Genomic DNA, 12,581 nt, shown 5'->3' on the forward strand with positions numbered 1-12,581 from the left:
ACACCTATACAACTAATGCGCACCAGGCACGTGCACACATATAGCCCAAAGGGTGCTTGAGCACCTGCCCTTTTGAGCCACATACAAAAAGTGTCCCCTTTTTTTTATCGTTGCGCATATAGACTGCCCTTCCAACTGAAAAATGTCAGGATAGAATCAAAATATTAGGTAAAAAGAGAGAGAGATGACCCATATTCCATTGCAGTTTGCACGGCCTCCTCAGCGTGCCTCTCCGCGGACCTATATATTTTATGCATAGCGTGGGTGGTGATGATGATGATGATAGAAACCACTGTGGCGCATACAGTTGAATGCTGGTATTACACTCACTGAGGGACACGAAGAAGTCAAGTCCGATGGGATTTGGGAATCTCAAATACAAATCGGGATTGGAATAAAAAATGCATTTATATTAAACAATACAGAATATACAGCACTTCTTGGGGTCTGTAGGGACATTTATGGAGATGTATGGGCCTTTTAAGTCTTTGATAAAAGTGTCTTTCAAGGATAAGTGAGCTCATGCACTGATTATTATAGTTCAATATTCAATATTTGATCACCAAAACCCCCCAAAAAGCATAAAAAGGGGGCCCCTCCACCCGAAAAGGGCCCCCAAAAATCGGGCTTGCGCGCTTAGCACGCTCGGTTATGACACACACAGGTATAGTGCCCTTTTCAGCCTTTGAGCACCTCGAAAGTCCTGTGCACATTCCTGATGCACACCTATACACACACCCATACACACTAATATACACCTAGACAAATACACACAATAATACACACCTATACACACCTATACACTAGGGCTGACCTCGGTCGAAAGGAGCCGTAGTCGACTAACCAACCTCTTAGTCGAATAGTACATTTTTTTTAAAGTATATATATATTTTTTTATCATTCTTTCCAAAAGAAAAGAAGCCTAGAAGCGTGGCTAACGCTAATTGCACGCATACCAGAGGCTAACTGCCTACAAAAACAGGCACAGAGGCACTGAAAGAGGATTTCACCCATCTAAAGTTTTCATTCAATCAATCAATCTGCACGGTGATTGATTGAATGAAAATTTTATTAACAGATTGCAGAATGGGTACAATACAGTACAGCTCAATACACACAATTGTTAAGGGGATGCAGACCAGAGAAAGACTTTCGTCTTGTTTACATCAGGGTCCCCCATTTTCAATTCATAATGAATTGTAAGTAAAGGTGCAACTTGCTCCGTGCAATCCATTCTTTGTGGATCTAGCCCCTAGTCACACTAATACACACCCAGACACACACTAATACACACCTAGACACACACACTAATACACACCTAATCACACTAATACACACCCAGAAACACTAATACACACCTAGACACACACTAATACACACCTAGACACACTAATACACACCCAGACTTGTCAATAAATCAGCAATCAGCTCTCTGTGTTTCAGATCACGCAGATGACCCGTCTGACTTCCTGCTCCTCCCGCGTCACCAGGAGTTGCTAGGCAACAGAGCCAGAGACTGTGGTCTGTCCATCACCATGGAAAAGACTGGGCTGGAGGACAAGCGACAATACACACTGTCCTACGTACTGTACAGGTGTGTGTGTGTGGACTAGTATATACTACATGATCAAATGTCCTACGTACTGTACAGGTGTGTTTGGACTAGTATATACTACATGATCAAATGTCCTACGTACTGTACAGGTGTGTTTGGACTAGTATATACTACATGATCAAATGTCCTACGTACTGTACAGGTGTGTTTGGACTAGTATATACTACATGATCAAATGTCCTACGTACTGTACAGGTGTGTTTGGACTAGTATACACTACATGATCACTGTCCCACGTACTGTACAGGTGTGTGTGGACTAGTATATACTACATGATCACTGTCCTACGTACTGTACAGGTGTGTTTGGACTAGTATATACTACATGATCACTGTCCTACGTACTGTACAGGTGTGTTTGGACTAGTATACACTACATGATCACTGTCCTACGTACTGTACAGGTGTGTGTAACACACAATACATATAATAATTCATGGAAATATACTAAAAAGCTATTTATGGCCGGTAAAAATCTCTCTGGCTGGTAGTTTTTTAAATCTAAAGCTAAAAAGGATGATGATACTCATTAAACATTTTGAAATATTCAATTGCAATTATAATAATTTTTTCTGGTAAATTAATGGTTTAGATTAGATTAATCGATAATAATCTCTTTCTGTCTCTCTCTTTCTGTCTCTCTCCCTCTATCCCTTTCTCTCTCTCTCTCCATCTCCCTCTCTCTCCCCCCCCCCCCCCCTCTCTCTCTCTCTCTCTCTCTCTCTCTCTCTCTCTCTCTCTCTCTCTCTCTTCCCCCCCCCCCCCCCCAGGCGTTTTGCTCCAGACTTCTTCCAGGGTTGCAGTGTGGAGGAAACTAAGCTCCATTCCCTACAGCTCCACCCGCTGTTCATTAGTGAGCATTTGTATTGTGGCTCTATTTAAAGGCCAACCTCCAGGTTAAACCCTACTGATCAATTATGGGTAGTTTACATCATTGGTATATAATTTCATTATTTATTTTTTTCCATTTGACACCGGAAATGCCACTCTGAAAGAGTTAAAAAGGTCCACGCACGAATAACATGCACGCGCGAATCAAAAAAGCTTATCAAACGCCGACGTCACAACAGGTGCATATTAATGAGCCGAATCTAATGTTGCTTTTCCACTAAAATAAAGTACTCAGTTTGTCTCCGTGTGGGGAGGCGGGGCTGCTGGTGATCAGCATGAGAGCTCCAGAAATGTCACGTGAAAAACTGCAGACCACTGATTGGTCAGAAGAGAGACGCGTCACTGTTTGGGGAGTCTGAACGAAAACAGAACGCCGCCATCTTTAATGTCTCGCGTAGGATGTCTTATGTATGTTTGCAGCAAGAAACAAGTGCAATAAAAAAGGATACAGTCACTGTGTATTCTGCCTCATTTATTGATGAAACAAAACCGACATCAACACAATTTGCCACCGAGCGGAGAGTTTAGTCTGACATAAAGATCGCTGATTAGTTACGCTTGTTGTTGGGGTTAGGGACGTAACGTTAGTTAGCCTAATGCTAACGTTAGCAGATAGACACGAGAGGCTAGGTAACGTTAAAGCTTGTAGAATAGACACAATGAGGTAACGTTAGCGTTAGCATAATAGACACAACGAGAGTCTGGTTAATGTTGTTATTGATTGATTGAATGAAAACTGTGTTTTACTCTGGCTTGCCAAGCTCATCATAGCCCCTTTCGTGACTGATGCACCGAGTGAATCCACAGTCACTTGCTCCTTAATAGGAAACCAACCTAGATTTACCATGAAGGACTGGTTCTGGCCGAACCGTTCGTTATACAAGTATCACAGAGACATTTCAAATGTACTCACAGTTGCACGAGGGTTTCGGACAGAGATACGGGATGGTTTGAAAGCTCTGTGTTGCTAATAAACATTTTAAATATTTTTTATAAACTGCTCAAAACGGCATTATTTCCGGCGTTGGCTGCCTGGTGTGATCACAGCGCATGCGCATCATGCACCCAACGCCGGAAATAATGCTCTGCCTCCTTGCTACTGCCTGTGACTCCCAGAGCACAGGAGTAGGGTCACAGAGCCCCCTGGTGACCAATACCTGTTGTGACGACATTACACGCGCACGTTATGAACCATTGATTAAAATATGCACGTGCGTGGTGATTGTGTTGGGCAGACAAAATGTTTTGATAAAAACGCTAAAACTGGGTCAATTTCAATACTTTTTTTCCAATTCTTCATGAAAGTCACTGTTGGCCTAGTCCACATTGTTTATTGAACAAAAATACAACGTGGAGGTTGACCTTTAAAATGCTGAGGAGAAGCTACAGTAGAAACTAGAGGAGAAGCTACAGTAGAAACTAGAGGAGAAGCTACAGTAGAAACTAGAGGAGAAGCTACAGTAGAAACTAGAGGAGAGGCTACAGTAGAAACTAGAGGAGAAGCTACAGTAGAAACTAGAGGAGAAGCTACAGTAGAAACTAGAGGAGAAGCTACAGTAGAAACTAGAGGAGAGGCTACAGTAGAAACTAGAGGAGAAGCTACAGTAGAAACTAGAGAGGCTACAGTAGAAACTAGAGGAGAAGCTACAGTAGAAACTAGAGGAGAAGCTACAGTAGAAACTAGAGGAGAAGCTACAGTAGAAACTAGAGGAGAGGCTACAGTAGAAACTAGAGGAGAGGCTACAGTAGAAACTAGAGGAGAAGCTACAGTAGAAACTAGAGGAGAAGCTACAGTAGAAACTAGAGGAGAAGCTACAGTAGAAACTAGAGGAGAAGCTACAGTAGAAACTAGAGGAGAGGCTACAGTAGAAACTAGAGGAGAGGCTACAGTAGAAACTAGAGGAGAAGCTACAGTAGAAACTAGAGGAGAAGCTACAGTAGAAACTAGAGGAGAGGCTACAGTAGAAACTAGAGGAGAGGCTACAGTAGAAACTAGAGAGGCTACAGTAGAAACTAGAGAGGCTACAGTAGAAACTAGAGGAGAGGCTACAGTAGAAACTAGAGAAGCTACAGTAGAAACTAGAGAGGCTACAGTAGAAACTAGAGGAGAGGCTACAGTAGAAACTAGAGAGGCTACAGGAGAAACTAGAGGAGAAGCTACAGTAGAAACTAGAGGAGGGGCTACAGTAGAAACTAGAGGAGAAGCTACAGTAGAAACTAGAGAGGCTACAGTAGAAACTAGAGGAGAGGCTACAGTAGAAACTAGAGGAGAAGCTACAGTAGAAACTAGAGGAGAGGCTACAGTAGAAACTAGAGGAGAGGCTACAGTAGAAACTAGAGGAGAAGCTACAGTAGAAACTAGAGGAGAGGCTACAGTAGAAACGAGAGGAGAAGCTACAGTAGAAACTAGAGGAGAAGCTACAGTAGAAACTAGAGGAGAAGCTACAGTAGAAACTAGAGGAGAAGCTACAGTAGAAACTAGAGGAGAAGCTACAGTAGAAACTAGAGGAGAGGCTACAGTAGAAACTAGAGGAGAAGCTACAGTAGAAACTAGAGGAGAAGCTACAGTAGAAACTAGAGGAGAAGCTACAGTAGAAACTAGAGGAGAAGCTACAGTAGAAACTAGAGGAGAAGCTACAGGAGAAACTAGAGGAGAGGCTACAGTAGAAACTAGAGGAGAAGCTACAGTAGAAACTAGAGGAGAAGCTACAGGAGAAACTAGAGGAGAGGCTACAGTAGAAACTAGAGGAGAAGCTACAGTAGAAACTAGAGGAGAAGCTACAGTAGAAACTAGAGGAGAAGCTACAGTAGAAACTAGAGGAGAAGCTACAGTAGAAACTAGAGGAGAGGCTACAGTAGAAACTAGAGGAGAGGCTACAGTAGAAACTAGAGGAGAAGCTACAGTAGAAACTAGAGGAGAAGCTACAGTAGAAACTAGAGGAGAAGCTACAGTAGAAACTAGAGGAGAAGCTACAGTAGAAACTAGAGGAGAAGCTACAGTAGAAACTAGAGGAGAAGCTACAGTAGAAACTAGAGGAGAAGCTACAGTAGAAACTAGAGGAGAAGCTACAGTAGAAACTAGAGGAGAGGCTACAGTAGAAACTAGAGAAGCTAAAGTAGAAACTAGAGGAGAGGCTACAGTAGAAACTAGAGGAGAAGCTACAGTAGAAACTAGAGAGGCTACAGTAGAAACTAGAGAAGCTAAAGTAGAAACTAGAGGAGAGGCTACAGTAGAAACTAGAGGAGAAGCTACAGTAGAAACTAGAGGAGAGGCTACAGTAGAAACTAGAGGAGAAGCTACAGTAGAAACTAGAGGAGAAGCTACAGTAGAAACTAGAGGAGAGGCTACAGTAGAAACTAGAGAGGCTACAATAGAAACTAGAGGAGGGGCTACAGTAGAAACTAGAGGAGAAGCTACAGTAGAAACTAGAGGAGAAGCTACAGTAGAAACTAGAGTAGAGGCTACAGTAGAAACTAGAGGAGAGGCTACAATAGAAACTAGAGGAGAAGCTACAGTAGAAACTAGAGGAGAGGCTACAGTAGAAACTAGAGGAGAAGCTACAGTAGAAACTAGAGGAGAGGCTACAGTAGAAACTAGAGGAGAAGCTACAGTAGAAACTAGAGGAGAAGCTACAGTAGAAACTAGAGGAGGAGCTACAGTAGAAACTAGAGGAGAGGCTACAGTAGAAACTAGAGGAGAAGCTACAGTAGAAACTAGAGGAGAAGCTACAGTAGAAACTAGAGGAGAAGCTACAGTAGAAACTAGAGGAGAAGCTACTAAAAGATAGAATTAAAATATTAGTTAAATTATCTTTCTATGTCGGTCTTTCTCTCTATCTCTCTCCCTCTCTCTCTATCTCTCTCCCTCTCTCTCTCTCCCTCTTTCCTTCTCCTTCTCCCAGGTTCTCAGTGTGTTTCTATGCCTCTCTCTCTCTCTAGGTTCTCAGTGTGCGAGTGTTGATGAACCAGCGTCCATGTTCTGTTTCTTCTCTCTGCCAACCACCGGCTACCTCTACAGTCTGAGGGGCGGAGTTGAGATGATCTCAGCCTATCAGTACCCAGAGAAGGCCCAGGAGGCGGTGCTTACAGACCACTTCCTGCACGTCATCACCAAGTAAGTCTGACATCATCCTCAGCAGCAATGTCTATGTTTGACATTGAGACCTGTGTTTAGAAACCCTAGCTGTGTTGTGAATTAAAAACAACAGGAGGTACAGCAGTCGTCTGGTAATCCGGAGGTTCACGGTTCAATTCCCGCTCCTCCCGGGCAGTGTGTCCTTGAGCAAGACACTTAACCCCTAACTACTCCTAATGAGCAGGTTGGCACCTTGCATGGTCACCTCTGCCATCTGTGTGTGAGTGAATGTGAGGAACAAAATTGTAAAGTGCTTTGGATAAAAGCTGTTATATAAATGCACCCTAGCACTCACCGGCTTCCAACCCGCTAACACTGGCAATTATGTTAGTAGGGACAACTGACCAAGCCGGAGGTACCGCTGACAGCTGGATTAGATCCCAGAGTCTCTGCGGTGGTAGGCGAGTGCTTAGTCCACTGCGCTACCCAGCCGCCCTTCCCTAATTGTCTTGATGATCTTGTTGTCATAATTGTTAGAAGTCAACATCAAAATTGGAAACAAAAAACAGCAAAAACAGCTTTTATCCAAAGCACTTTACAATTTGTTCCTCACATTCACCCATTCACTCACACATTAACTTTTTTCATCACTTGCATTCACAAGGCAATCGTGTGTGTGTGTGTGCGTGTGCATGCGTGTGTGTGTGTAAGGAGTGCACTACAGTGTTTCTCAGTTAGGTGTTCAGCGATAGCAGCCAGGGCTGAAGACCCCTACATCGATACCACCATGAAGGTATGAACATGACCTTTAACTGTAACCTTAACCCTTAACCCTCTGAGGTCGGAGGCACGGTTTTGACGTGGCACGGTCAAAACGGCCTCATCTCGGCGGAGAGGATTCGTCAGAAGTGCTGAAAATTTTGCGCGATTCAGAAATAGGTCAAAAATTTGATATTCGCAATTTCTAGTGCAAGAGGAGTACCATACGATCGGTCACACCTGCACATTTTCATAAAATGCCTGTCGATTGCATACCCAAAGTAATTTGCGATTTATTATACTTTATACTCATTGCACATGCATGAGTCTGGTCTCTTTTGAAAGGTAACATTCTGAACATTACTTTGAGTGCTAATGTAATAGAGAAACAGAGGTTTGAACACATTTCAAATATTTGCTCCTTACTTTTGTGTTGACTTGTTGCCAGATGCCTGTTTTTGGGTTCCAGCTGAGCGGTAGGAACTGTAAAACATAACGGCTCCATAGCCTGAAGTCTTATAATAATCATACAGTCCAAAATGAGTGTTTTACAAAGGTTTTTGTAATGTGTGTACCGCAATAATTCAGCGTGATTATCCAAAATGACCGTCCACTTCCATTCATTCAGACGTGCAGTCTAGCGCAGTGTTTTAGCGCAGTGTTTTAGCGCAGTGTTCTAGCGCAGTGTTCTAGCGCAGTGTTTTAGCGCAGTGTTTTAGCGCAGTGTTCTAGCGCAGTGTTCTAGCGCAGTGTTCTAGCACATGGTTTTAAAAATCACTTTGAGTGCTAATGTAATAGAGAAACAGAGGTTTGAACACACTGAGAGGTAGGAACTGGAAAACATAACGGTTCCATAGCCTGAAGTCTTATAGTCATACAGTCCAAAATTAGTGTTTTACAAAGGTTTGCACAGTGGTCTAGCGCAATGTTTTAGCACTGTGGTCTAGCGCAATGTTTTAGCACTGTGGTCTAGCGCAGTGGTCTATAGAATAGAATAGAAATACTTTATTTATCCAGAGGGTAATTCTGCACTACAGATCGCTCACCGTAAACGGTAAACATTTAGGTAGTCAAAAACAAAATAACGAACACGAATAAGAATAAAATACAGTCCGGGATATGCATTTTCTATGTTATGTATATAAAATATACTTTAAAAATATACTGCTCTGTGTCTCTGTCTCTCTCTCTTTCTGTGTCTCTTTCTCTCTCTGTGTGTCTCTCTCACTCTTTCTCTCGCTGTCTCTTGCTCTCTCTGTGTCTCGGTCTGTCTGTGTGTGTGTCTCTCACTCTCTTTCTGTGTCTGTCTGTCTGTCTGTCTGTGTGTGTCTCACTCTTTCTCTCTGTCTCTGTCGCTCTTTCTCTTTCTGTGTGTGTCTCTGTCTCTCTCTCTCTGTCTCTCCCTCTCTGTCTCTCTGTCTCTCTCTCCAGGCATGTCCTCCCTCCAGTCTAGACGTGTGTGCTCTGAAGATCCAGCTGTTCATTGGTCTGAAGTCTGTCTGTGTGGACGGACATCACGTTGTCCTCCTGTCCACCACCGACACGGAGACGCCGGAGGACAACCAACGCAGCGCTCAGCGCAGGACCACGTAGGAACACACTCTAATACACACTAACACACTTTAATACACACTCTAATACACACAAGACCACGTACGAACACACTCTAATACACACTAACACACTTTAATACACACTCTAATACACACTCTAATACACACAGGACCACGTAGGAACACACTCTAATACACACTAACACACTTTAATACACACTCTAATACGCACTCTAATACACACAGGACCACGTAGGAACATACTCTTAATACACACTAACACACTTTAATACACACTCTAATACACACAAGACCACGTACGAACACACTCTAATACACACTAACACACTTTAATACACACTCTAATACGCACTCTAATACACACAGGACCACGTAGGAACACACTCTAATACACACTAACACACTTTAATACACACTCTAATACGCACTCTAATACACACAGGACCACGTAGGAACACACTCTTAATACACACTAACACACTTTAATACACACTCTAATACACACAAGACCACGTACGAACACACTCTAATACACACTAACACACTTTAATACACACTCTAATACGCACTCTAATACACACAGGACCACGTAGGAACACACTCTAATACACACTAACACACTTTAATACAAACTCTAATACACACTAATACACACAAGACCACGTAGGAACACACTCTAATACACACTAACACACTTTAATACACACTCTAATACACACTAATACACACCACGTAGGAACACACTCTAATACACACTAACACACTTTAATACACACTCTAATACACACAAGACCACGTAGGAACACACTCTAATACACACTAACACACTTTAATACACACTCTAATACACACAAGACCACATAGGAACACACTCTAATACACACAACGCTCAGCGCAGGACCACGTAGGAACACACTCTAACAAACACTAATACATTATCACACTCTAATACACACTAATACATTACCACACTCTAATACACACTAATACATTATCACACTCTAATACACACTAATACATTACCACACTCTAATACACACTGATACACTAATACACACTAATACATTATCACATTCTAATACACACTAATACATTACCACACTCTAATAAACACTAATACATTATCACACTCTAATACACACTAATACATTACCACACTCTAATACACACTAATACATTACCACACTCTAATACACTCTAATACACACTAATACATTACCACACTCTAATACACACTAATACATTACCACACTCTAATACACTCTAATACACTCTAATACATTACCACACTCTAATACACTCTAATACACACTAATACATTACCACACTCTAATACACTCTAATACATTACCACACTCTAATACACTCTAATACACACTAATACATTACCACACTCTAATACACTCTAATACATTACCACACTCTAATACACACTAATACATTACCACACTCTAATACACACTAATACATTACCACACTCTAATACACTCTAATACACACTAATACATTACCACACTCTAATACACTCTAATACACACTAATACATTACCACACTCTAATACACACTAATACATTACCACACTCTAATACACACTGATACACTCTAATACACACTAATACATTATCACATTCTAATACACACTAATACATTATCACAATCTAATACACACTAATACACACTAATACATCATCACACTCTAATACATTATCACAATCTAATACACACTAATACATTATCACAATCTAATACACACTAATGCACACTCTAATACACACTAATACACTTTAATACACACTCTAATATGCACGAATACACTCTAATACACTCTAATACACTCTAATACACACTGATACACACTGATACATTATCACACTCTAATACACACTGATGATACACACTAATACACACTGATACACTGGGGGGGGTCTCTCTCTCTCTCGTCCCTCTCTCTCTACTGTGGCCTCGTCTCCACTAGCCAGGATTTAGCTGTGCTGTGGCCTCGTCTCCACTAGCCAGTGTTTAGTCGTGCTGTGGCCTCGTCTCCACTAGCCAGGATTTAGCCGTGCTGTGGCCTCGTCTCCACTAGCCAGTGTTTAGTCGTGCTGTGGCCTCGTCTCCACTAGCCAGGGTTTAGTCGTGCTGTGGCCTCGTCTCCACTAGCCAGGGTTTCGCCGTCCTGTGGAGTGTCTGGCACACAGCGAGCGTCTCCATTGTCTTTTGAACCTGGTCAGACCTGGCTGGACCCTGGCTGAGACAGACACCTTTCACAACCTCTGTTCAAAAAACCCTGCCGAAGTTTGAATCCTAAAAACAGGCTTCGGGGACGGCTCTAATGCACACACAACACCGCTCAGCCCTGGAACATGTAGATGTGAAAGCTCCTCCAGGGGTGGGGGTGTGAGTCCTGGTAGTTGCAACAACGCCTCCTACTGGTCGGTCAGGCGTCAGGTCAGCGGGGAGGGGATCTGGGGACCTCTGCGTGCGCTACACTCTCCCAGGGAAACTCCTCGCTGTCGGGTCGGCACCCTCCCCAGACCAACAGAGGGCAGTGCAACGACTGGGAAATGTGGTACACATGGGAGTTGGAAACTACTAAATTGGGGAGAAAGTGGGTATTAAAAAAATTAATTATAATAATTTAAAGGTGCTATAGATAACATAAATAGATAGATACATTTTTATGTAGAGTCATTTTTTTTTATGATACAAAAAAAAGTTGCAGGCATGTATCCCCGCCCTACTTCCCATGTCCCCACGTGGAACGCACCCGATTGGATAAATGATCAATGACATGCTGGTGCTCTAGTGCAGGGGTTCCCAAACTTTTCAGGCCGGGGCCCAGAAAATAAGGCGTCAGAGAGCCGCGGCCCAATGCACATCGTCTGGCTTTTTTTTTTTTTTTTTTCAGGCGACCGATTTTTTAAGCCAAATATCACTTCAATCCTATTAAGTTAGTTCAAGTTAGTTATTCATTTATATGTGCTATTTATGAGAGGGCTAACTTGTTGCAAAATAATAATGATAATAATAATAGCCTCATTAAAATACTATTGTTGCTTCGGTTGTTTTCAGCGTTTTATGTGCATAATCTGTTATTTAGTTTGAAATGTTCGTTGAAATAAGTAGATTTTTCGTTTTTGTTTATTTATTAAGTTAATATAAAACCATATAGTCACATTTTAGAATACAATAGAATAGAATTTTAGAATACAACTAGAAACACTGTCCTGGCCTGCTTCTAAGTTCAGTGGCCTGACAAAAAAAAATTAAAATTAAAAAATTAAAAATAAAAAAATTAAAAAAATGTTTTTATTTTATTTTTTTTTATTTTTTTTTAAATCATCTCGCGGCCCATCCGTGGCTGCTCGCGGCCCACCTTTGGGTCGCGACCCGGACTTTGGGAACCACTGCTCTAGTGCAACATCTCGTAGCTGAATGTTATCTATAGCACCTTTTAAAAAGACTTGACGTTGACTTGACACTCTAATATCAGACTACATTACACTGAAAAAGATGGCAAGCTTAGCAACTGATTTTGATCTATTATCAGACTCTCCAAGCTTACTTCATGATACTGTAGCTTAGATTATTTGACTGCACGTTTGTTTAGCAGTGCAGGTCTTCTGTGAGGTTTGATGTCCTGGGTAAGAGCAGTGCGGCTCCCCCA

At 42.0% G+C, this 12,581-nt stretch overlaps 1 protein-coding gene across 5 annotated transcripts in view; it reads left to right on the forward strand.

The window, feature by feature from the left end:
- Positions 1-12,581, forward strand: part of hps3 (HPS3 biogenesis of lysosomal organelles complex 2 subunit 1) — a 57,744-nt gene that overhangs the window by 23,646 nt on the left and 21,517 nt on the right. For 4 of the 5 annotated variants that reach the window (XM_084309807.1, XM_084309811.1, XM_084309810.1 and 1 more), the window contains 5 exons: positions 1,429-1,594; positions 2,385-2,467; positions 6,445-6,619; positions 7,292-7,373; positions 8,771-8,928. In XM_084309807.1, coding sequence (XP_084165933.1) covers positions 1,429-1,594; positions 2,385-2,467; positions 6,445-6,619; positions 7,292-7,373; positions 8,771-8,928 — 664 coding nt within the window. The remainder of the gene's footprint in view (positions 1-1,428; positions 1,595-2,384; positions 2,468-6,444; positions 6,620-7,291; positions 7,374-8,770; positions 8,929-12,581) is intronic. The other variant, XM_084309809.1, reaches the window with a different exon arrangement.

The sequence above is a fragment of the Notolepis coatsorum genome (genome assembly GCF_963971535.1).
Source record: "Notolepis coatsorum genome assembly, chromosome: 3".
In the NCBI taxonomy this organism is placed as follows: domain Eukaryota; kingdom Metazoa; phylum Chordata; class Actinopteri; order Aulopiformes; family Paralepididae; genus Notolepis; species Notolepis coatsorum.